This window comes from Anguilla rostrata, chromosome 7 (genome assembly GCF_018555375.3).
Source record: "Anguilla rostrata isolate EN2019 chromosome 7, ASM1855537v3, whole genome shotgun sequence".
Taxonomy (NCBI): domain Eukaryota; kingdom Metazoa; phylum Chordata; class Actinopteri; order Anguilliformes; family Anguillidae; genus Anguilla; species Anguilla rostrata.
Window position 1 is genome coordinate 21,225,718 of NC_057939.1, and position 26,541 is coordinate 21,252,258.

At 41.4% G+C, this 26,541-nt stretch overlaps 1 protein-coding gene across 5 annotated transcripts in view; it reads left to right on the forward strand.

The window, feature by feature from the left end:
* pde5ab (phosphodiesterase 5A, cGMP-specific, b) overlaps positions 1-26,541 on the forward strand; it is a 56,393-nt gene that overhangs the window by 9,045 nt on the left and 20,807 nt on the right. For 3 of the 5 annotated variants that reach the window (XM_064343627.1, XM_064343629.1, XM_064343628.1), the window contains exons 2-7: positions 10,824-11,430; positions 17,504-17,593; positions 18,461-18,532; positions 18,688-18,777; positions 20,348-20,485; positions 24,661-24,728. In XM_064343627.1, the coding sequence (XP_064199697.1) occupies positions 10,824-11,430; positions 17,504-17,593; positions 18,461-18,532; positions 18,688-18,777; positions 20,348-20,485; positions 24,661-24,728 (1,065 nt within the window). Of the gene's footprint in view, positions 1-6,311; positions 6,585-10,823; positions 11,431-17,503; positions 17,594-18,460; positions 18,533-18,687; positions 18,778-20,347; positions 20,486-24,660; positions 24,729-26,541 lie in introns of those variants that run through there. The other 2 variants (XM_064343626.1, XM_064343625.1) reach the window with 2 other exon arrangements.

The window sequence follows — 26,541 nt, forward strand, 5'->3', positions numbered from 1 at the left end:
TGGATTGTCATGAGCACAGGCTTTTAGGCCTGTGTATAATCAACACTCGTCTTTAACTTTGAATCCCATGTAAATGAAAGCAGTTTATTTTTTCTTCCCAGACTCTCCCTGCTGAGTACGTTTTACTGATTGCTGAACTCGCCAAATTATGTGAAGGAAAAAAATTCTTATTGAATTTAATTGTTAGTCGAAGTTGAAAACAAATGTTGCCTTACAGCTACTCAACTCCAGGTCCTTGGGGCCGCAGTATTTGCAAGTGCTGTATTTGCTTCAACCATGCACCTTACCATTTAATTTCACTAATTATTTTGCCTCATTGGCCCAGGACGTGAGCTCATCGGTGAAATCAGGTGGTGTAGTGCATGGTTGGAGCAAAAACCTGCAGACACTGCAGTCTTCAGGATCTGGAGTTGAGTAGTCCTATAGCATAGACATCTCTACTCAAGTCTGTGTTACAGTATATCATAACTACTGTATGACTGGGAACTCACAGAGGTGGCACACCACTGGTTTTGGTCTGCGGGCACTGTAGTAGGTTGTTTTAAGTCCACCAGGGCCCCTTGTGTTACCATTGAAAAGGCATAGGGGAAGTACCTGTCAATTTCTTGAATTTTTCATTAGGATATGAGGTTGCATCAGCTTGGATCCAGGGATTAAATCTGTTCCTGATTTCAGGATGAACGTAAAATCTAAGGAATGCAGTTCCTGAAAGGGAAAATGTTTGTCTGTTATATCTGATTTGTTTTTATTGAAAGTAGTCAGCCAGTTATAAACTCACTACACACACTACTTTTGCAATTCATTGCAACTCTTAAAATATACTACAATAACTGAGCGAACCATTGCATAGTTACTATATTGTAGTTTTATTTTCAGAAGGAGAGCCAAGGATTTCTGGTCTGTTTATTTTTCTATAGAAAAATTTTTGTAAAATCCTCATGAGAATATTTTAACACATCTACGGAGTTCTCTGAAAAAAACCTCCTTGCTTCTGAAACAGCCCATGATGCAAACAGTCACTGTTCTTTTGTATGCTCAGAGGTGCCTAGTGAGATGTCGCATGTGAACCAATGTATGAAAAGTGGAGCCCTTCAGACAGATAGATTAATGATGGACCTTCCTTCACCTCGAGAAAACTGAACCGTTTCTTACTTTTCTAAATCAGTGCACGGCAACAGAGTTCAAATGGAGGTGAGGTATAATGCTATGGCATAGGAGGCATTCTGAGTTATTACACTGGGGCCTGCTAGATGCATTCCAGATGGATGCAGCCATTGTTGGAAAAAAGATATTTTTCTTGAAATACAGGCCTCAAAACTTTCACAACTTTACTAAATAAATGGGTTTTTGAGACTCTGACGCACTGTTTTCATTTTTTATTTATTTAAATGCTACGGACCATCGAACAAGGAGATAAAGTGAAGGCATTCTCAGACTTTGAGTATTTTGAAGCCAGAACTCATCATAGAATTTAAGAGAACATAAGGATTTTGCTAAATCACAGTATTTGTCATTGCAGGGGTTTAGTGATTGACCCCAACCCTAACCCCCACCTACTTTTTGAGATGAATATAGAAAATCACCATAGACAATGAAAATGTTACAACCCCTGCTATTTTAATGGGCAATGGGTATTTTCATAAAATATGCTTATGCACAAGTAGCTGAAGAATGAAAGGAGAATGCACAATTTTGATGTCAAGTGAGGTTAATTGTTTTTCCATTCTATACCTCCAGAATTTGTTAGAGCCACTATAATTAGATATTATTATAGATTGTCAATAACAGAGACCATAGATTTTCCAGGGTTTCTTGGCCTACCTGCTCTACTCCTATTATTTTGTTCAGTTTTGAGTGTCTCTAAAGTGGTTTTGGTTTGATCTCTACAGATGAGAATGCTTTGGAGAATTTCCTAATTTTAGGAATTCAATTATGAAAACATGGACAGGATAGCAGTAATATTAGCCATATCCAGTTATACCATAGATATGAAACAGAGGGGAGGAATGGCGGTGCAGTGGGTAGCACTGTCACCTCACAGCAAAAAGGTCCTGGGTGTTCTTCCCGTGTCCACGTGGGTTTCCTCCGGGTACTCCAGTTTCCTCCCTCAGTCCAATGGCGTGCAGGTAGGCTAATTGGAGACTCTAAATTGCCCATCGGTATGAGTGTGTGAGTGCATGGTGTGTGTGTCCTGTGATAGATTGGCGGCCTGTCCAGGGTGTATTCCTGGCTGTCGCCCAATGCATACTGGGGTAGGCTCCAGCACCCCCATGCGACCCTGCCCAGGATAAGCAGGTATAGATAATGGATGGATGGACATGAAACTGAGTTGTGCTGAAGATATGAAATCACAAACCCTGCATTCAGTTACTGCAAAGTAAATTCTGGAATTTGGAATTTGAGAGACCATGGTGTTATACACACATATGTGCATGCCAATATATGTTTTCACTAGAAGTGAGCCTTAGCTTAGTAGAGGTGCAATGTTCTGTACAGTGTGCTCTTAGCCTTAGTCAGCATGCCACTCATAGGGTTTTGAATGTTTTTGTAGCAGTATGGCAGAGCTTGATGATAATTGCAATCATCAGAAAGGTCACAGTGTTCGTGAACTTCAGAGGAACACACTGGCAAGTGGCAATTAAGCCAAAACGTTTTATCACTCTAAGCAGACAAGATAATCTCAACTGGCACTCCAAAGTCCTCATTTTGTATGAAAAACACTGCCATGTTGCCCCTCTTTAAAACTGTCTCACGAAGATGTCATGTTCGTAGGACAGATCTGTTAATGGTTTTCCCCTCCCACATTTTAAAAACTTCAAAAACTGGGGTCCTGCCAAGCCAGTGATATTTCACTTTTTTTGAACATGTTTCCGCCGTCCCAGGAAATGGCTTCTGTCGGAATGCGATTCTGACCACACCGTCCTTCAGTGTAAACTTTCGCTGCATGCTGCATCGGCCATTCTCACAATATCACAGCTGGGAATCGCTGACACTGCCCAGACACTCCACTGTTGAGAGAGAAAGGCGGGGTAGTAGTGTATTATTTCATCTCTGAGAACAATCGCCCATGGGAATTTACATCTGGGCCGAGAGACTTTTTCCTTTTCATTTTGCTTACACCAGATGTCTCCTCCGGGCCACAGGGACTGTTCTGTGCTTTCTCAGATGGGACAGTGTCAAGAGCACCCCACCCAGCCTTCCTGACTGTGCACTCGCACTGTACCCATTCCCGAATTCAATCGCTCCTGTCCCGGGGGAAACGTCCCTGGTGGGTCCCCCTCAGAAAGAGACACCTGTAGTCGCCTCAGAACTCGTCTGTGACTTGAGGACAGAGTCAAAGGTTCTTTATGTGGCTTACAGGGCAAGGCATCTGAGGCTGAGAATCAAATGAGAGAGAGATCAGCAGATTTCAAACAGTGCTTGCTGTGCTTGTCCGATTGGTACATAAAGAAGTATGAATTGGACAAAGAGCTATAGAAAGTGACAACACAACTCATGCTGCGCTGTTTTACATACTCAGCTGTGCCACACACATGCATGCACACACACACACACACACACAGACACACACACACAAACACACACACACACACACAATGCGGGCATGCGTTGGGACAAAAAACTTTCTTTACGCAGGTACATTCTCATATGCTCAGCTCTGTTCAATAACAATGGATTTAATGGATGACAACTATTTTTCAGTACATAATGCCTTTATTTTGCTAATCTACTACAGGGATTTCCCCTTGTCCTCTTCCCCCAAACATAAAGTCTCCCAGTTTAAAATTTATAGCTTTGATAAAAGACAAGTGTACACAAACCATGATGCATTTCAATGGTTTCTTGCTGTAAGACAAGACTCAGTTAAGTAGACTTATGTCAGAGAGTGCGAAAGTTGTAAATCCCACACATATTTCTCACTGACACATGTTTACTGTTGGCCCTTTTAGACAGACTCCGGGGCAAAGTCCCATGACCGTTAGTACAGGATGAAGCTCTAAGGAATTGTGGGTAAATGGACTTTTCTATAGAGCAGTTCCTGTGGGAGGCTCCCATTAGAGGCAGATGCCAACACGTGACATATCCAGGGTAAATATTTACAAATTTTTGCATCAAAACTAACATTTCAAGCAGAGTTAGAGAATGCAAAAATTAAGTACTTGCGGACCAAACTGATTTACTACCTGCAAAGAGCACAGTGTTTGGAACGGAATTAAGGTACTTTAATTATTACAACCTCATTCCCAAATGTACAGGAAAACAGAAATAAATTATTTTATTTTTATACTGCTTGTTCAGCATGCACAGAATGTCTTATAGTTTCCAACATCTGACAAAATGTTCACAACTGACAGAATGAGAACATTGTTTTCACAAAAGTATTCTTGTTTTGAGAGGGAGGATTTTCATGCGAACATTTTAAAATGAGAAAATACGCTGGGACTTGTAAAAGACAGTGTAGCCTATAATCTTATAATTAGTTAAACATGGTTAGGATGATTTTTCTCATGGAACTGGAATTATGTAATACACAAAATTTTCTCATTTTAGTTTTTGTAAAACGGGCAGAGAACGTCCCCACAAAGAGAGGTCATTTTCTGTTTTGGTAGGCAATCTCATATGAAATGCACATTGGAAAAGCATTGTGTAATTTACTATCCTGCACTCTGTTACAGTGCTGTGCGCTTATCTCCTCATGGCTCTAAGTGTAGTCAAAGTTTACAGTAGAGTGAGGCACTGTTTAAATTGCTCCCAGAGAAGAGCGTTGTTTGACTTGTGACTGACAGGTGAACCATCACACTCGTCTCTCCAACAAAAGAGAATTTAAATCTGCTCCTGTGGCTCAATGATATCCCAAAAATATCCGCTTTTAAAAAAAAATTTTTTTTTACACAAGCCGCCATACCTGTCATCCTAAAAAAAATCTTACCTTTGTAGATTTCGTAAATGTACTTTAGTCATATGTTTATTGCATCATGAAATGTCTGGCAACCTTGGCCCTCAAGACCTACAACCAGCTCTTGTTTCTATTCTTATAGGGAAATTAATTAGGCTTCCTTAGTTTATTGATTAATTAATTAAGACGCATAGTTGTAAAATGAATACTGATCTGCATTTGTCATTCTTCTCCTGACAGGTAATTTGCTGCTAGTCAATTTAAAAAAAAGGTGTTGAGTAGTTTTTATGTTTGTGAATATAATAGCCTAGCTTTGTTTAATGCCAGATATTCATAATAAAACCATATTGAATAATGGCCTTTTCGTAGAATTTTGACATTGACGTAAACATGCCCTTTGTCAGCACATTTTTTAACTAACTGACCGGAGACATCAAACCCAGATGAGTATTCAATCAACAGCTCAATCAGATTGAATTAATCAGAAGCAGTCGGGCCAAAGAAACTCTGGTGTCAGCGACAGCTTGACTTCTTCCTCTGTGTTGGCTCTACTCTAAAGTATTGATCCAATGGTCTGGTGCTCCAGTGCTGTTGGGAGAGGGACAGCCTGTGTTTCTTGTCCTGACCCGTTGTGGAGATTGAGGCAAATCCGGGCAACAGCTTGAAGGAGAGGGGTGTGGTTGCCTTCTTTATGTTCTGTCAAGCTTACACAGTAGCCCCGAGGGGTACACGCTTATCGGCCAGTCGTTACTGAACCCCACTCTCTCTTAAGAGCCAGAACACCATATGCCTTTCAGGCACGTTTGGTTTTCTCATGAGGAAAAAGAACCACCATCTGTTGGTAAAGTAACACCAGCCCAAACTGCAGGACACACCAAGCTCACAGCATCACAACGTTACGGGTGCCATTGATTTTACCATCCCCCTCTCCCCCCGAAACACTATGCAGTTTTTTTTTTTCCCCCAACTGTCCTTTTTTCTCAACTGTGACTTTCACTGAATGTCAGAGAAATGTAATGCCACAGTATCTGGTTAACCATATATGTGCATGTATGGTGTACTGTGCTGTTCATATCAAACAGATACAGTATACTAACCTGTGCCCCTTTCCATTGTTTACTGTTTCATTGTGTTCACCCTTTATCAACGAAAACAAATTAGAGTAAATAAATGCAGGGAGAGTTGCTGTAAACAAACTCAGCACTCACTGTGTGGGTTTCCGGGCTATTCACGCCCTAGAAGTGCATGCTACTCGGTGCATACATCTTAAACACTTCACAGCGTGTCAATCGAAAAATGCGACCTGTGCAATTCCACGTTTGTAGCGAGTATTACTCCATGTTTTCCCTCTTGCCTTTGCTCGTTGTTAGAGAGAGAGAGAGAGAGAGAGCGAGAGAGAGAGAGAGAGAGAGAGACGATGTATGCAGCTTCTCGACTTGAGATCAGAGGCATTGCAGAATTCTGTCAGGACGCGCGCATCATGTAGGCTGAGCGAGACGTATTTTCTTTCACTACTCTGGAAGAAGAACAACACAGGGGAAGTGACATATATTTAATCTAAATTAATTTCATGGGAAGTTGGCTCAGGCATGGAGAGTTGTGATTCCCAAACAGGCGACAGGATGGAGGCATGGTTGGACGATCACTTGGACTTCGCTCACTCCTACTTTGTAAGAAAAGCCACGAGGTAAGCTTAGGCTTTAAGTGTTACTAACTGATTTCAGGTTTGTGCACACGTTTTCACTGATATGCAATCATACTGTCTAAAAGTGCAAATAAGGCGGTCTTTCGCCACCATTTACTGCTGTATAGTTGAGGGGAGTATTTAGTCACTGCGATTCAAAGGTATACCCTACCTGTTCTGTATTGTGGGTTGCTGTGGTAACAATATTGAGTTATGTCGCTACATTTAATAGTGCACATCTGTCCTGCAGCAACATTTGTCACTTCAGATTTCATTGACATCGTTTCATTCTCAGCGCTATCGATCTAGTTAAGTAATCAGTTACCGTTCAAAGCAAGATCGATACATTTCAAAAGATGCTCATATTTAATCACTAACGCCTTTTCTATTCCACAAATACTGTGTTGTTACCAAATGTATTGCTAGTATGCTTTTCATGATTTGTTTAACAATACATTATATAGGCTTTATGATAAAACTATAGCTCACGGGGTACCTTTTACCGAATACAAATTTCTTTTGGGCACGATCTTCACCTGAAAACCCGAAGTTTAGCTCGGAAGTTTTCAGTTTTGTTTATAGCCTACTGGATCTATCCAGTATTGTAACTAATTTGTCGTGCAACCTCAATTGAATTCACGGCGTAACTGAACCTTCATAATTGTTCTTCTTTGACAAAGATCTTGTCAACCGTGCTTTTATTTATTTATTAGCCTATAATTTAAAGTCTACAGCACCAAAAGGAAAAGGCTGTCACCATCGCAGTTTGGATTTCTCGCACGCGACACTGTATTGTACAGTAGGGGAAAATACAGCCTACACGTGACAGTCAAACAGAGTCACAATGAATTGACAGTCACCGCAGATACTGTCCGGAGGGGGGAGGCAAAGGACACTGCAGGATATTACATTAAAACAGTTTCGACAGTTAAAACTCCTCGCCAACTTAACAGATACACATTCACAGAGCTTCTATTTGCAGCTGTTTTCAAACAATCAGAAATGAGAGAAAGAGAGAGACCAGTCCAAATATGGAAGTTTTATTCGGTATTATTATAGAATCGCAATGTGATTCAAGTACAGCCATATTTGTTTAGCGTTTAGAGGACGAATTTGGTTGATATCGGATAACATAAGCGAGTAGTAAAAACGTCTAATTTTTAGAGTATATGGACTCCAATGTTGATCTCACACAAAAGTAGATTTAGAAAAGAGCATATTTTCTTGATGGTCACGGTCATTTCAAGAAATTAAATGTTCCACCCCCTTTGATGCACTTAAGATGTCAACGGGAGTGTTTGCTGTCGCGTTTTTAGCAAAACAGAGTGCATGATTTTGTCAGAATTTGTTCAATTTAATAAACTGCACTCAAAGCAAAACATAGCCTATAAATGTGGGTCAATGAAAAATGGTATAGTTCCTCGTCAGTCAGCAAATACAGTTTTTGAGCTGGTGCTCTGTAGAGTGAAAGCTATTGATTTTGTAATATATAGTGAAGACACATTAAGTAGCAGTATAAATGGTTCGTCAACTATGCAGCAGTCACAGTTGTTATCACAAAGGATCGCTCTAGCTACAGAGTGGTCATTTGTGTGTTATGCTGAGGAGCCAAGTCGCTATCTTCTTGCCGTTCCACAGTGGCAGTTTTTATATTGCCGGCAGACCTTGACATGCCCTTAACACTTTCATTGCTTGCATTTTACAACTTGTTTATGCTACTTTTTTCCTTTCTTCAGTGAGATGGAACAGCAGTGTTCCATGATTTGAACCCATAACCTCAGTTTCAAACCCTTATCAATGCTAGCTGTTGCTACCTTATAATGCTGTGACGTACCATTGCTGTAGAACCAACACATGTCTGGCAACATAGGGACATGTAAAAGGGAAAATTGGATATAATAGTCTATAATATATCCCAACCTGTCTCTGAATGTACCTCTTTAATGTTAATGAATCAGCAAAGACTAGGAAAGTAGGAAAGTTTAGCATTGTCTTAGAGAAGAGGGTGGCTTAAATCTCCCAAATTTGGTGGTTTACTATTATGTCGCACAAATATTTATATTGATCATATTATTAATAATCAGAATGAGGAACCATGGATAGATATTGAAGATGACAAATTACAGCCTTATAATTTATATCCCTTTTTTCCAAGCATAAAATTAAACCTGAAAATTCCATTATGAAGCTTAAATGCTTCGAAAAAAAACATGTTAGGGCAAGAAATAAACATCCTTAAATACTGTATACTCGTATCTGGAATAACCAATCAATAACTATTCAAAGCATCCACTTATACAAGCAATCATGGATAAATTGTGGAATTCAGAATGCATCAGATATTTTAAAAAGGAGTATAGTGTACAGCTTGGAAACACATATAAGCTAAAAGATACAGAAATATTTAAATACCTACAACTACAAAATTGGATCATGCAAAACAATCCACTATTCCATCTGCAACGGAAATACATCCTTTTTAATTTTGATGAAAAGAGAAACTTGATTGGTAAAACATGATATTTTACTCAAATCAGAAGTGGAAAAAATAAAGAGTAAATGGAATAAGGATTTCAGTATTGTAAATGCAAAAATTAAATGGAAAATATGTTTGGAACTCACACATGAAATTACTACTAATGGAATTTACGTTTAAATCAATAGAATTTGATGACAATAGTATATTATAGTAGAGATAAAATTCTTAAGTTTGATACCAACTCCTCAGCTATATGCTTGAAGTGTCACATTTAAAGTGACTCCCTTATACATGCCTTTTGGTATTGTGAGAACATTAGGAAGATTTGGGAGGATATTGAAGGATGGATATCAGGGGTGTGTAACTGAAAAGTGACATTTCTGTCACTGACCTGATCTGTGTTTTTCAAAATGTGGAAAATGTGAGATATCCAACTGGATGGCAGATCCTTCATTAGGTTTTAAGACATTAATACTGCAAAATTGGAAAAATACTGGAGCACCTAAATTTGAGAAGTGGAAAACACTCAGAAACTATTTGAGTATAGAAAGGACAATGTCAGCGGGCAGTAACAAAAAGAAACACTTCAATGAGATATGGGGGAAAATGTATGAAGCTCTGTAGCCTATACGGAGTTGAAGAATCATTCAGCGGTTTGATCAATAAAGGAACCCCTTTTAACAAAATGTGTCTTGTCTTGAGCTGTGTTGCTATGAGCGTTTGTGAAGAGATCAGTGTCTGTTTGAGTCTTGGGCAGTGGGGAAGGGGTGGGTGGGGGTATGTAGATGTTTATGTTAGTGACTGAGTGATTTTCCTCTTTCACTGAACTTTATCAACTTGGATTTTTATTTAGAGAATGACATAAACTGGGGTATCCAATGTCAGGAAGTAGGTAAACAATTCCCTTTTCCTGTCTGATACTGTATGTATAAAAAAACGTCTAATAAAAACAATTGTACAAAAAAACGAATCAGTGAAGATTAATGCTTGGAAACATAGGCACTCAAAATAAAGTTCTCATGTTTCTCTTCTTTAGCTGTGTTTGTTAAGGTTTCTGTTGAACTGTAGCAGAAGCTGATCTGTTTTTAACTGTGCGTTTAAGTTATAATCCTGAGGGCTGTTACCTGTATCTCTCTCTCTTATCATAGTGAGAGCCAGTGTGTGCATGTGTTGCTGCACTTATTGCTTATCTTTTTTTCTCCATAGCCTACTTTAGCGAATGCGGGCCCGTGTGTGTTATTACGGCGAATGCAGGTCTCTGTGTTTTGTTGAGATGATGGGGCCTCTTGGTGTTTTATGGAGCCTGATTCAAAAGTCCATCGCTGTGTAATCTGTGGTGTTGTTCTGCTGCCGCGCTCCGCTAATGACCTCTAATTGCTGTCCTGGCTTTCAGAAGCAAAATCACTGTAAACAAGATGCTGGAGTGTTAAATTGTCACAGGCAGAAAATGGCTTGTTTTGTTCTGGCCAGTGAGACTGTGAGGGAGTAAATAGTGTTAGTGATTACAGAGGCCAGCCTGAGGGATCTGAACATTGGTAAATAGGCTGTTTCTTAGAAAGCGCATTATCACGTAGTCATCTTTTCTCTCTTGCTGTTTGCTCTTTTGTGTCTCTCTCTCTGTCTTTCTCTCTCTCATTTCTGGAAGCAGCTCCAAATGGAAGCTGTGTGAATGTTTGGCTGTTCAGTTGTCTTTTGGTTTTGAAGCCCCTGGGGAAAGCATTTGTGGTGCAGCAGTAATTTAGTAAGCTGTTGTGTGCTTGCAGGGAGATGGTCAATGCCTGGTTCGCTGACAGAGTCCACACAATCCAGCCATCCAAAGAAGGTTCCAGATCTCAGACGGAGCCCGGCTCGGCGTCGCTCCAGGGCGGCCGGCCTGACGGGACCTCCCCCTCCCCGGTCCCCGGAACCCCCACGCGCAAGATCTCGGCCTCCGAGTTCGACAGGCCCCTGCGGCCCATCGTGGTGAAAGACTCGGAGGGCTCCCTGACTTTCCTCAGTGACTCAGAGAGGCGGCTGATGCCCCTCAGGGCCCAGCGTTTGGAGGCCGGCGAGGGGCAGCCGGTGAGCGACCGCTGCGCCCGCCTGCTGGAACTGGTCAGGGAGGTGTCCAGCTACCTGGACATCACCGCGCTCTGCCACAAGATCTTTCTGCACATCAACGAGCTCATCGCGGCCGACCGCTACTCCCTCTTCCTGGTGCACGAGGACAGCTCCAACGAGAAGTTCCTGGTCAGCCGGCTCTTCGACGTGGCCGAGGGCTCCACGCTGGAGGAGGCGTCCAACAACTGCATTCGCCTGGAGTGGAACAAGGGCATTGTGGGACACGTAGCAGCCACCGGGCAGCCGCTGAACATAAAGAACGCCTACGAGGTATTCTGCTTGTTTTATTTTCCAGCGCCATTTTCCCTCAGCGAGCCATGGCTAGCCTTGCAAGTCCACTGAGAATTTTATAAAGATTAGAAAGATGATGACAATGAGTTAGGTACACAGTGCATAACTGAGAGGTACTTATCTGCTCTGGATATGTCTGAGCTGATATTCTAAATCCCAGACTGAAAGTTCAGATTAACAGCAAGAAAGACAAGAATGTGCAGAGAAGGAAATATTGGCTCGAACTCATTACAAATGAAATGATAGTAGACTCACACGCACAGATGCACGCGCACACACACACACCCGCATGCACGCCCCACACAGACATACACACACACACAGACACGCATGCACTTACACGCACGCACACACACACAGACACACACAGGCACACACACACACAGACATGCATGCATGCGCACACACACACACACACACACACACACCCACATGCACTTACTGTGTGGTGGTCCTGTCCCCCAGCAGTTTGTGAATATTGATTTGTAAGGATCATATTTCAAGAGGTATTTGTTTGATTCGGGTCAATAATCGTAATTTAATTTACAGAATTAAACTTGTGTTAAGTAACAGTGTAGCCATGTGTGTATTTCACCCATGCACACACACCACCTACCTGTGCACATGTGAGATATAAGGGAGATGTAAGATGTAAGGGAGAGTGACTGCATTAGAGCAGACAGGCCTTTCTTTTTTCATTCAGCGGATTACCTTTCAGTCTGCTACTTTTACACACAGATTATATTTCTGCTTTTACGTCCCAGGAGACCGTATGCCTCTTTAACCTTTGACCCCCTCTGTGACATCAGGGATGGCTCTGAGTTCTGCACATGTTTGCTTTGGCGATACGGCTTCTTTCTAGCGGAGCTCTTTCAAGGTCCTGTGGTTTTTTTTTTTTGACGGTTTAAAGTTCCTAGAGGTGATCATGAAGGTGGTTTGTCTGAGACTAGAGGGTAGTGGGTTCAGTCTTCTTGTCGTAAAAAGTAAAAAAAACATTAGTCTTGGGAAGGACGATACAGATATGCTCTGAAAACAATCTATAATCTGGGCATGTCAAATGAATTATCCGTTCCCAGACTATTTACACTTTTCAGCCACTGTTTCTCCAAGGAAAACTCCAGCTGTGAAAATGAGTGGTGGGTGACGAGGTAACAGCAGGATAACGAAATCTGGTGGAAAGCGCTATATAAATGCAGTCCATTTACCATTTACCATGTACAGTGCACACCAATGTGTGTGTGTGTGTGTGCGTGTGTTTGTAAATGTGGGTTTGTGTGAGTGTGTGCTTGTCTATGAGTGTTTGCGTACGTGTGTGCATGTTTACCTGCATGTGGCAAGTATCTTCTTGCCAGATCATCTGAACTTATCTATAGTATTTATAGCAGGTTCTCATTTCTGATTAAGTGACAAGGTGTCCCACCAATATTTATGTAAAGCAATGTATCAAAATATGTCATGCTAATAAAGCATTTTTGAATGCAGTGGAGAGAGAGAGTGAGAAAGAGAGACCTTTGACCATTGATTCTCCTTTATTTAACAGTTAAAAGGAGATGTACAATACTAGTTATCCAAAAATAATAAAAGAGAAAAATAAATAAATAGAAAACAAAACAGGAGAAAATAAAAGTAAAATGTAAAGATACCCAGACTCCAAAAAAATTCATTATCTTTTTTTTGAGAGAGAGAGAGAGAGTGAGAGAGATCAGAGGGAGAGAGAGGAGAGATAGTGAGAATGACTGCATCTCTGTAGAATACACTTGTGTCCAATTAGGACAATAGTGATCTCCCATCATGGCAAGCAGTGAAGCGAACTTGTTGCTGGGATTGAGCCTGGAACCATGTTGTGTGCACTATGGAGACCACGTTTCAATGACTGTGGACCACTGTGAAAAAACATGTGACAGACTGATGAACTCAAATAAATGCATGTTCAACTTATATACTGTATTTTGTAATAATGTTCACTGCAATATTTCTTTTTCTTAGTGATTGGTGACACAATAATTGTAGTAACAATGATAGACATAATAATGATAATGACAAGGAAGAGCAAAAATAATAATAATAATGAAATAATAAATGATAGATAATATTGTTATTAATAATAAGAGATAAAAAGTCCACTTCCCCAGACTTTAAAATGTCTGAGGGAATATTCCCTAAAGAAAAAAACACCTCCCAACTGGATAACCACGCCCTGCATGGAGCAATGGCCTTCCCACCGAGGCTAGCCCACCCAGGAGCCAGGTCCAGGGCAGGCACACCACCACAACGCTCGCCTCCCAAAAACAGGACGACCCAGGAGGAACGGCGATGCCGCTAACGGTCAACAGGGACAGCTGATAGTTTGCTTGTGTTGTAATAAAGTGAAGTGTTCCTTTACTTCAGTGCAGGAACGAGAGGAACTCTCTTTGTGGGTCTTTTAAAAAACTGCAGATGCAGTTTTCCACCATTGGCCGCAGGGCACTGGGCCGATGTAATAACTAAGAACAGTTTTATTAGGTGTCATCCTGAGTTTTAAGTAGGTGAAAATGCCCGCTGTGGAAAATGTGAGTGCGCAGGGGGTTTAGGGGCAGGAGGGGAGGGGAGGGGGCAGAGGAGAAGGGGGCGGGGGGGTGGGGTTTGGGATGAAGAGATCCGCAGATTTTTATTTCTGTGTGAATTCACAAAAAAAATTATTTAATTCATTTATTTTGATGAATAAAATTCAATTCAATTCTACTATTCTTCCTGGGTTTAAACACAAATACAATACAGATCCTTACAAGTAACACATTAATTACATTACATTAAGGTACAATACACTTTAAAAAAGAATAAAAAATAATTTTAACTGTTGTTCAGAGAAAGATAACAGTATTGGTTACACATCTTTTGTCTTTTGAAAACGTGCATATCCCTGATCCCTGGTTATTTGTACTTCTGGTGACAAGCTCTGCCACTGCTTTACAGCATGATGTACTGTATTTAAAAAACTCTCGCGTCCCACAGTTTGTTTTCATTCTTGGGAAATGAAAGTCTCGTCCGAACACTGCATACCTAGTTTTATAATTATGTCTTGTGCTGGTAGGGAGAAGCTCATGATGTCAGTCGGATGCTTGGACTGATTCTATGTGGAAGACAAAGTGTCCTTACATCAAGCTTCCTCTTCTTTCTTAACTATTGTTTGTCTGAAATGTTGCCATCTCGTAAGAGCATCCCAGTATGAGCCGACAGGCTTTATTTTGCAGAATTTGAAGCTTCCTAATGTTAGATTCAGAAGTATTTGCCCAGACAGGAGAGCAGTACTCTGCTACACACAGTACAAGAGCTTGGACCTCATTCTGTAAGGTGTTTGAAGGCATGCATTTGGCATACCTTCTGACCATTGCAACATTCTTTTACTGCTTACCTATAAGCTGTTCAATATGTGTGTTCCACATAAGATGGTGGTCAATATGTACACCCAGGCAGTAACACAGCCTCAGTAATCTGCTCCAGCTTACCTGTCTCAAAGGTTAATGACTGTGAAGCAGCTGGTAGGCCTTTAAGTTGCCTGCCGGTGCCCAATGTCACGTATTTAGTTTTAACAGTATTCATGAACAAAGTATTTGCATTAACCCATTGTGACATTCTGGTGATTTCAGTTTGTAAATCTGTGTCAATCTCTTCCACAGATTTAGCTGTTTTATAGATGTGTCATCAGCATACATTTCAATTTTATTATAACAGGTTTGTAAACAGAGTGAAGGGCAGAGGACCCAAGTTACTGCCCTGAGGTACTCTATATTCAGGTGCAGCAGGCTGTGAGTGTGGACCATTAACATAAGTAACATGGGTTCTTCCAGTGAAATAAATCCAAGCTTCTAACCTTCTGCAAAAGAAGCCTATGATCTATAAGATGAAATGCTACACTGAAGTCTATGAATACTGCCCCTATTAACCCCCCTATCAACTGCAGATAGCCAGTCAACTGTCTTTTTTTTTTTTTTACCAGTGCAGTAGTTGTAGAGTGATTGGACTGGTATGCATGTTGAGATTTTGACACAAGATCATTGCAGGTGACGTAGTTCCATATTTGCGCATGAACAAGTGACTTACTTATCACTGGCAAGAGGCTAATTGGTCTGCTATTCTGACCAGTTAAAGGACATTTAGCAACTGTCCACATGACACAATTCAAAAAGCTCAAACAAAAATACTTTAAAAATACATGTAATACCTGAGTAAGTACTCAGAAAATACAGTACTGAAAACTTTGTTGAAATAAAGGCATATAGAGGCATCTAGCAGGAGGTATTATGATGAATTGTTTGTTCAGTCCTTGGATAGTTTCAAAAAGGAACTTAACACATACCTTTTTAGCATTGCTTTTACATGGATTCTTACTGATCCTGTTTTACCATTTTTAAAAATGTTTTAATAACTTATTTTAATTTTAATTTAATTTTACTTTTAATTTTGTTTTTATTGATTTTATTTATTTTATTGCCTCTTTAATGTTTGCTGTATTTCTCTTAATACTTTTAAATGGCTTTTATGTTCTTAATTAATTTGTTATTTTAATTACTGTAATTGTGAAGCACTAAGGTGTATGAAATGCGCTATACAAATAAATTATGATTTATAGATTATATCCAAAAATAATAAAAGTTGTGGTTTTGTATTAGGCCATATTTCACCCTGGGAGCATAGAAAAACATTTATTAAAAATTATTTCTGTGGAGTTTTGCATTGCTTGTCAAGATAATAGTAAAGGCATTAAATAGAACACATTTGTATGGTGTATGGGTAATTATTATTATTATTATCAATAATTATAATAATAATAGTAATAACAATAATAACAACAACAACAACTTTATTTTTATTGCACTTGATGCTGGATTAGAAAGTGCTTTACAAAATAAAAGAGCAAAACACTGGATAGAAACAAAATACAAGATAAACCCAATATAATAAATAACTGTATTTACATTGCGCCCTTCATACAATTGTTGTGGCCCAAAATGCATACAGAAGAACAAATAAAAACCCAAGAAGGCTTTAGAAACGTCCTGTCATAAGTCACATTAGCAGTGTGATGAATGGACTGTGGTGTGGGAAGTCAACTGCAGGGACTATATTAGTTACGGGAGTTTTTAAAACGCACACTTCTGTTCTTTACACCACTGTACGCTCACTCTTCAGTTTAATTTCCCTTATATTTACTGTCCCACAATACACACTGCTCTGTTTCCTTCCCCTTTCTGACAGTGCTTCCTGTGTCTGCACAGCTTGTCTCAGTTCTTTGCAAACAGTGTCATTTGAGGTAACCTAGCCATAGCTGCGCTGGCTGTCCTGTTTGCGTGCCTGCGCGTTAGCGTGTGTGGGACGGGTGTCTCGTTAAGAAATCACCCCCGTAGCGATGCTCAGCTCTGGAGCATGGGTAAACATTTCCCACCGGAGGCCACAGAGCATGCTGGGTAATTTTAAAAGACAGAGGCTGTTTCACAGGAAAGGTCATGACTTGTGGCTGGATAGGATATACCTGTGGTTGCGTTACTCAAGAACACTGCAGTTGGGGCGCTACTGGATTATACTGTGATCTGGAAACAGCAGAACCATGGACGAAACTTAGAAAATCCCAATGCAGTGTAATTGCTTGTAATTGATTAAATATTTGAAAAAATATTTAGTTGAAACCATATTCAGGCAGTGGCTACCAACCCTGTTTTTCATGCTATTCTCACAGCAAATAACACACAATTAGTGGATATCATTTTGAATAAAGGAGATGATATTAAACACTCATAGATGAGACAGAGTAGAAGTATAAGGCTGCCGTTATAATTTATAACTTTCCAAAAATACAGTTGTTATTTGTGATCTTTCTTCATATGTTCCGCAGCTGCAGCCTCGTCATTGATGCGAGCAATAAATTACATTTATTGTAGGAATTATGCAAGGGCCAAGTAATGATTAACATATTTGTAAAAAAAACAAAAAAAAATCTCTGCTGCTTCATAATGGATATGGATTTCTCAGTCTGGCTAATGATGAACAGCTGAAGTCTTTGTTACTGTCTCCACAGGATCCTAGATTCAATGCAGAAGTTGACCAGATCACGGGATACAAAACCCAGAGCATTCTTTGCATGCCTATCAAGAACCATAGTGAAGAGGTGAGGACGGAGATGGCTTTCATCCTATTGAACACCGCAGACGTCACCATGATTAGATAACATCAATAGGGCCATGTCCAAAAACACGTACTTAGCTTACTATGGAATAATATAGAAGTGCTTGGAAGCTGGTAGCACTATCATCTCCTGTGGTTCCAAGATTCAGGTGTGTATACAGAACATACCTTTACCTGCACTGGATGTACCCTCCAGTGCCTCAAAAACAAATATGCAGTTAAACTGCAGTTCCAGAACAGTTTTGATCAATATCACAAAATACCACTCATGTGAGCCTGAGACACACCAAACTAATCAGGAAAAACTCGCAGGAACAGAGAATCCTGCACTTAGTAGCAGCTTGTGAGTACCCAGACAGTGAGCTGGCTAACATTATATTGTGCTTCATAATTAAAGTGCGAGATTTCAGTTTGTCATAAAATACCAGTGAGTAAAGATCTGAAAACAGCCAAAAAGCTTTGCACTGTATGATCCACACTGCACAAATACTGTACTAGACTCATTCATTTTAGACAAATTTATTTTGTTTTAGAGATGAGACTTGAGTCAGTAATTGTATTCTGCTCTGATATTTGTGGCAATGTACATTGCTAGATTAATAGATTCTTGAATGCAGTATAACTTTGATTCCTAAGGGAAATGCATTGGTTGTTTCTGGAGCTTCTGTACTGTACTGTAAGAGATGTGTGCAGCTAACTGCTGAGAATCTATCAGCAGGACGAAATATATTATACTGATATTTAGGTCAAAGTTGATGCCATTTGGGATATGTCAAGAAAAGAAAGAACGCCGGTGTTGCAGAATCGTCAAAGTGCCGGTTATTTTTCTTTTTCTTTCCTCCAAAACCAGGTGGTTGGAGTGGCACAGGCGATTAACAAGAAGTGTGGAAATAACGGTACATTTACAGAACAAGATGAAAAGGTAAAGAATGAAAAAGAAACGTGAAATGTTCATTTTTCTCTTGTGTGTCACTCAGGCTGGTGGAAAGTTCTTTTGCGGGGGTAGGTGTGGGAAGGGGTCACTGGCTCTTTTTCCGGTAAATGTCATGCCCTACTCACTGTGAATGCTCCTGACAGGACTTCTCCTCCTATCTGGCATTTTCTGGGATCGTTCTCCACAACGCGCAGCTCTACGAGACGTCTCAGCTTGAAAATCGGCGGAATCAGGTGCGACCTCCTGTCCCGCCTCCGACGGGTTGGAAAGAGGGAGAGTGGGTGGGATGGGGGGGGGCAGTTCGGGCGGGATGGGGGAGGGGGGGGCTGAGGGGGTGGAGGGGCGGGCAGCTAAGGGTGTAGGGGCCAGGGCGGCTGAGGGATTTCTTTTTTTTTAGAGCAGCCTTCAGCTCTGTCCTCTGCCGTGTGCCAGCTGCGATCCAGCAAGCGGACGGACGTTGTTTAGGAAAACTGCGGTTAGCGCATTTCCTTCTGAGCGTGTGGAGGGCCAGGTAACTGTCACGTAAACGCAGGCTGCGATGAGACAGCTCTGCTGCCTTTTTGGGAGAGCGGGCAGGTGTTTAAAATAACCATAGGCGCTTCCATGGAAAACGTCTGCAATTAAAAACAGCAGAAGGAAAACAGGGATGATCTGCTGGCCCAGAATGCAGTGGTTTGAAGCCAGAAAACTGTGAAGTGTCTTCTGGATGAGCTTCTCTGCCTGCGTGACCCAGGCCCTCTATGTGTGTGTGTTGCAAGTGTGATATATACAGTGTGTGTGTGTGTGTGTGATGTGTGTGCTCACTGTGTTTGTGTGACATGTTTGTCCTCGGGATGTTTCAAGGGTGCAATAGTGTGTTCTCTGCTGGTTTTTGTGTTTAATTGTGTGTAAGTTATGTGTGTACTGTGTGTGTTTGTGGTGTGTATACAGCTGCAGTAGCTTTCCGTTCTTCTTTGGTAGCTCCTTTGCTGTTGTGCTGATTACGATACAGTGCCACATCAGAGTATTTGCTGTTACAAATGATAGAAATCCACCGTGTGCAAAGCTTGTATTTATAATGTTTTTTTTATGAAAATACAGGTCAGAATTTTGCTAAGGCGGCACAAAATTAAATTGAGGCGGCCGCCTGATAATTCTCCATGCAGGAAAAACCCTGGATGAGCGTTGAGTCCCCACTAATACATTTTATAAGTATGCAGTTGACACAGTCCTAGTGGGATTCCGGAGGCCAGGTAACTCCCTGGTTGCATTTGAGAAGGAGGTAGAGAATATTGTCAACTAGTGTTCAGACAACTGTCTCAAGATTAATATATGAAAAACAAAAGAAATGGTCATCGATTTTTTTCACCATAGGGATTTCACAGTGTGCGTGTATGTGTCTGGGGAGTTGGGAAGGGAATGCTGTCCTGAACTTTGGCTCTACTTTTATCCTTTTCATTGTGTTCATTCTCTTTTTATATGTCCTTTTTGTTTTTTGTTTACCATGTCCTCTTGAATTTCCCCATTCTGGGCTAATAAAGTTTATGTACCTTGACCTTGATGTGTGTGTTTCTTGTGTAATGTGTGTGCTCTCTGGGTGTGTATAATGTGTGTGCCCTCTGGGTATATATGATGTGTTTGTTTGTGGCGTGTGTAATTAGTTCTCTGGGTGTGTATAATGTGTTCTCTGGGTGTGGCATGTATAATGTGCGTGTTTGTGGTGTGTGTAATGTGTTCTCTGGGTGTGTAATGTGTTCTCTGCGTGTGGTGTGCATATAGTGTTTTTGTGGTGTGTATAATATGTTCTCTGGGTGTGTGGGGCAGGTGCTGCTGGACTTGGCCAGTCTGATCTTTGAGGAGCAGCAGTCTCTGGAGGTGCTGCTGAGGAAGATCGCGGGCACAATCTTGTCCTTCATGCAGGCACAGTGCTGCACCGTCTTCATCGCCGATGGCGACTCCATGGTGAGCGATCAGAACTGGGAGTGACTTTTAACCACTTGAGTTGGGGGCAGTTCCATTTCAATTCAATTAATACACAATATTTATTGAAATTGATGAATTCAATTAAAATTAAAAGTGGTGGTGAATTAATAGTATCTCTAATTATTTCCTGAGTGAATTGAAATGACATTGAGCCCTGGGTGGGGGGGGGGGGGGTTCTGAAGTTTGAGGTGTCTCCATTGCCTCCCTCTGTAGGTTTGCATTTGGAGATTCTTTTTTAACATTTTTTTCATTAATTTTACACCCAACATGGGGCTGAAAATGTTCAATTCCTACCCTGATTTGGAATGTCCAACATACAAGAACATCACTGCTGATTCGGGAGACTGTAGGCAACCGTGGTTCTCCTCAAAAACTTGTGGTGTTGCCAGCTGCTTCTTCCCACACCGCAGACTACAGCTAAGCTTGCATAGAGTGGAGTCAGAGGAAGACCTTTCATATGCGGCTTTTTCCTGTAGTCCACAGGAGGCCAGTTGACCAGCGGGGGTCGCTAGAGAGCTATGAACCCCTAACCAACATAGCCTGGATGATGCAATCACTGATTGCAAATTTCCCTAAGAAGCTCCTGGCCACAGTCGGCACTGGCTCGGTCCGGATTTGATCCGACATCGCAGGGCTCATCCTTGCGCAACAGTGTGGTGCCTTAACCGAATGAGCCGCCCAGCCATTTTACATTTGGAAATGTCTTCAGCCAGTATCGAAGAACGATAATTATGGAGTGAGTCATGTCTAAAGGTCACACTGGAATTCCTGTCCGGGGCTCTACTGATATTCATTTCAGCAACCGAAGCTTTTGCTGCTTCGTGTAAAAATATTGACATACATTATAGACAGAAAAATGAATAGGTACGAGGGGATAGGTAAATGTATTACCCAGCTGGATGGATTATTATGGAAAAGACAGAGAGCAATGGATTTACTCTGGATGGATTTCATCCTCGTATTTGTATTACTGTGGGGGCCATTGATGTAGAGGTCCACACAGTACATCCTGTGTCTGAAGGCCCATTTACACTTGGTGCCATACGTACGTCAGAGCATAATAAGAAGTGATTTTCCTCCTTGTAAAGAAGCCTATTTGGGAAAAATGACCAATATCATCCTCCCGGAAAGGTCCCTGAAGAGGGCCTGTGTTGGATGCCTTTGGCTTGGTGAGAGGCGGATGACTCTGCTCTGACATCTGCAGCCACACTGGCCCCATTTATGAAAGGCAACAGGGCTACAGCCTTCGGTGAATCAACTTCTTATTCCCTGTTGCCACGGAGCCGCTCACAATGTTTTTTAGAAAACATGCGCAAATGAAAAGAAAAAAATCTTATTTTAGGCCTGCGGAGATCCTGATTTATTTTGAAAAAAAGAAGAATTTAGCGTTGAGGCCAAACTTCCCACTGATTCCGCCTCGCTAATACTTGCTGTGCGATTATTTTCCTGTTTTGAGTGTTATGTTGATGCTGCGGGGGCATTATGGAAAAACTATTAAGCAAGACTTTAATATTGTGAGTCACCGCAGACCAGGCCAGTGACTGGCCAGCCCTCTCTGGGGGAGCCAATCAGAGCGTGTCCCCTCTCCGGCAGCCAGTCAGAGAGGGTGATGGGACTGGAGCCCAGGATCTGTCACCGGGCCTGAGTAGAGCTGCCTGTGTAAACCTACTAGCTGGGCAAGGCCTCTGACTTCACTGTCCAGGTATCAGGCAGGCATGAAATGTGAAGGAACAGCAGCATAATATTTACCCTGCCACTGAATGGAAATGACTTATGAACGGCCATTTTGTTACGTAAAACAGCTATGTTTTCAGCTCTCTTTTTGGTCTAAATTCCACAGCTAACAGCATTCTCGTTTGATAAACTCCGTTTGAACAAGACAGAAGTAATATACATTTTAGTCCCCTGTGGTCAACTTTTATGGTAATGTCAAATTATGGCAAGTATTTTTAAGCTGCTGTCTTCTAACAGACCAGTGCTGATGCTTCAGTCTCTGGACTGATTTTCAAGGAAGGCTTCAGCCAAATCTGTGACTGCGCAGTCATAGCCCTTTTGGGAGTCTGCATGCACAAGCTGTGGTCTACAGGTCAAAGAATGTCTGTGAAATTTTGCAGTTCAGGGGGGTCATCTCATCCAAATAATTTACAGTAAACCCAAATTTGAGGATTCCCAGATAAGCGTCTCTTTGCTTTTGAACCTGGGGCATAGTTGTTTTTCCAGAGCTGTCTGCTATCACTCAGCAAATTGAGGGGGGTGGGGGGGGGGGGGTGCGAGGGTCAAAACTGCAGGGTCAAAACTGACTTCAGCCCTAGACTACCAACATAAAATAATCCCCATACACCAGCAAAACATCGAGGCAACATTATCATCTTTCTGCAGAGCATACACTGACCCCTGCTGATTATGAACCTCTGTACAACTCAGTGTAACCTTCTGCCATGTTGTAGCACCGATGGGGACTCACTGCTGTAAAAATACTTTGATGCAGGTACTGCAGATTGCACATCGTAACATGGATGTGGATGTATTACATTCTTGCAACGTTCTTTCAACATTGAAGCAACATTGTAATCTTGCTGCAGTATAAATACTGGCAGCGTTGAATACACAACTCAGCACTGCCAGCTCATAACATTTCTACAACCCTTTGCTACTTCATAGCAACATTATCTCCTTACTGGTGGATGTATCCTGAAGCCAGCACAGCACAGCAAATGCATAACAAATCACATAGCCTTTCTAGAATATTGTAGCAATGTCTCCTCTGTCTTCTTAGTGGAGGATAAATATTATAGAGGGGTGCTGGCTTTATACACACGACAGAGAAACTTCTGACACTGTCAGCCATCTGGCCCAAACACAGGCAAATTATGTATATGTAAGATTAGTTGCTTAGTAAGATGTTAAGTTGGTAAGTTGTGGCAATGCCATTAGTAAAGTTTGAATTTACAATATATATTTGAACTCTGTGGAGTTTCCATGTTATCCTTGTTTCTGCATGGGTTTCCTCCCACAGTCCAAAGACATGCCGGTAGGCTAATTGGAGACTCTGAATTGCCTATTGGTATGAGTGTGTGAGTGAATGGTGTGTGTGCCCTGCGATAGATTGGCGGCCTGTCCAGGGTGTATTCCTGCCTCTCGCCCAATGCGCGCTGGGATAGGCTCCGCACCTCCCGCGACCCTGCCCAGGATAAGCGAGTATAGATGATGGATGGATGGTACACTGTGAGAGAAAACCATTGTCATGTTTTTTCATTTTTACTGTGGAGTGAAATGGTCTTGAGTTTGTGTCATTCACCTCTTGTTACAGTACAAGTGCTAAAACTTGTTATAAGGTGCATTTGCAGTATAAGGTAAAGCAGGTGATGACATAGGTTGTATAAACTGAAATGTGGGAGTAAAAGCATAGACGGTTACTTTCCAAAACAATGGTGACAATGGTGAGGATGGTGACATGCTATTTCCAATGGAAGAGAACTATTATTTTTGCAACTCTAATGTCCAACAGTTTGAAGTTCCTCTCAAAAGATACAAATGTAAATGTAACTTGATCATAGCGAGAGCCCTTAAGGAAACAGCCAGAGCCGTGCCGTGTACAGAAACGAGGTTTGATGTTGGCAGCGATAAAAAAGACATTTGTATTTCGAATGAAGACAGGTTTTTTTTCTCCTTCATGGCTGCAATGTAACATCTGGAAGCTGGTCTGGTCCCATTTCAACCCCCCCGTGTTAAAAATACAACAGGTTTCTTTTTTTTCACAGGGGAGCGCAGATTCTAAACAAGTCCCTATAAGGTGGTGTACACATGTCCAGGAATGCTGAAATGAGCTCCAGCTCTGGCTGCTGTGATGGGTAATATATCAGCTTTCCGTTTTTACGGTGAGCTGCTCCAGGTCTCTCGAAGGCAGCGCCCCGCGGATTGGCTGTTTTAGCGCGGCGCTCGATAATGCCCTAACTGTTGCGCTGAAACCCGAGCCTTTTCGGAAAAAAAAAAAAAAAAAAAAACCTCGAAGTGTTTGATGGCAGCAGAACGATGCTGAGTTTACATGCGCCATCACCTGAGACTAATGACATTAAAAAGTACGCCTAGCCACTCTGTTACTTCAGCAGTAATACCTCCTTAGATAAATAATCTCTCCTCTGATTTTATTACAGAACTCTTTCTCCAGCGTGTTCCACATGGAACATGAGGAACTTGGCGAGTCTGTCGAGGTTCCCAAACGGTAAGGCGATCTGTTTTTTTAATTTTTTTTTTAGATTAAATATCTGAAACTATTTCTTTCCAGCCTCAGTTACTGATGGGGATACTAGGTGGCTCATATATTGGGAGGGCAGGTATGCCATCCTGCCAAGTTACGCCTTGGCGGGGCAGCATGCCCCATACATGTATATTATATACACTTCAGTAAGTGACAGAGACCAGTGCTTCATCCTCTCTTGTTTGTATCTTCCATTAGTAAAATTGAAATGGGCATTATTAGTTTGGCATTGACAGATGTAAGGATTGGAGTTGATTGGGGGAAGTTATTAAACAGGTTGATTACTCTCAGGTGGGAGAGAGGCTGGATTTGTGATGTGTTTTGATCTTTCAAGGAGGCAGAGATATGAGACAGAAAAACTGATCTCACAGTTGGAAGGGAGGAGGAGGTTATGAAAGCAGTTGTTCTCTCATAGGTGGAAAGTAAAATGGAGTTATGAAAGGATTTCATTACAAAGAAGGTCTTCATCAGTAATAACAACGGTATTTATTCCAGAGAATAAGCTCTGTTCTCTACCAGATGAATTTGCCTTGAGCCTAAAACCTTTTAAGGTCTGTAACAATGGCTCCTCAATCAACAAGTGCTTAGGGCAGGGATGTCCAATCTTATCCAAAAAGGGCCGGTGTGGGTGCAGGTTTTTTATTTTAGCCCAGCACCGCGACTCTTGATTCTACTTATCAAAGCCTTGATTTAAGACTATGATTAGGTAATAAATGAATCGGTTGTCAGACCCCCCTGGCTTATCGTAACTTGTTATGAATTAAAGTAATTTCTTTCCTCAAAAAAAGATCTACAAAGAAAATTCTCTGCAGGTTAACGAGCTCGCATCTCTCCACATAGCTCTTAGGTTGACCGGGGACAAATATTTATCTGGCCACGTGGGCTTTCTTGACATGTGCATTAGCTGTGCACGTATTTGTGATGTGGAGGAAAGCAGATATTTGGTGTGGAGCCATCAGACTCCCAAAGAAGGCAATTTACTTAGATGCTCCGTGAGTCAGATTTTAAACAAATGGCCCAGGTAAGAAAGAAATGTTTAGTGAAGGCTGAATAGTACCAGGCCTCTCAAAGGGTTGTTTTGAGATTAAGAGGTTGATTCGGGAAGCTGTCGGGTAGCCTGATTCTGGAGGCCTCAGAGAGCTATAGGTGTTAACCCTTTATGGTTCATCTTGTTACTTGCATTGGCAAAAGCCCATGTATTTAAATGAACAACATTATTACATTAAATTTTGGATGAGGGAAATGAACAATTATGACAGATCTGTAGCCGCTGTTGTTAATGGTTTGTCCTTGATGGCTTGTGAAGGGGCAATACAGCCACCGATTAAGGAGTTAAACAGGACGAGGTGGTGCTTTCTGACTGTCTGCTTCACAGGATTGCACAATGGAAAGTGACCTTGGTAGTGCAAGTTATTATAGGGGTTAAGTTATACTAGACAGCGAAGTGTTAAATGCATATCTGTCTATGTTTGTTTCAGTAAAACGAGACAAATTGCATGTGCTGACTTCAACCACTCAAAGTCCTTTGTCCAGATAAAACATTTTTTTTGTTTCCTCTGCAAGACATCAGGGTCACTTGGAACATGGGGAACCACTTCTCTTACTAGAGAGTGTGTGTTTTCGAGAAGGTCATCAGTTCATGTCCCAATTCGGTCAGACCACACATTCTGTGCAAGTTTACATTTTGGAACACTAAGAAGAATCTTCATAATGAGTTGTGAGAGAGAAAGAATTAGAGTCAGAGAATGAGAGAGAGAGAGATAAAGGACAAATAAAC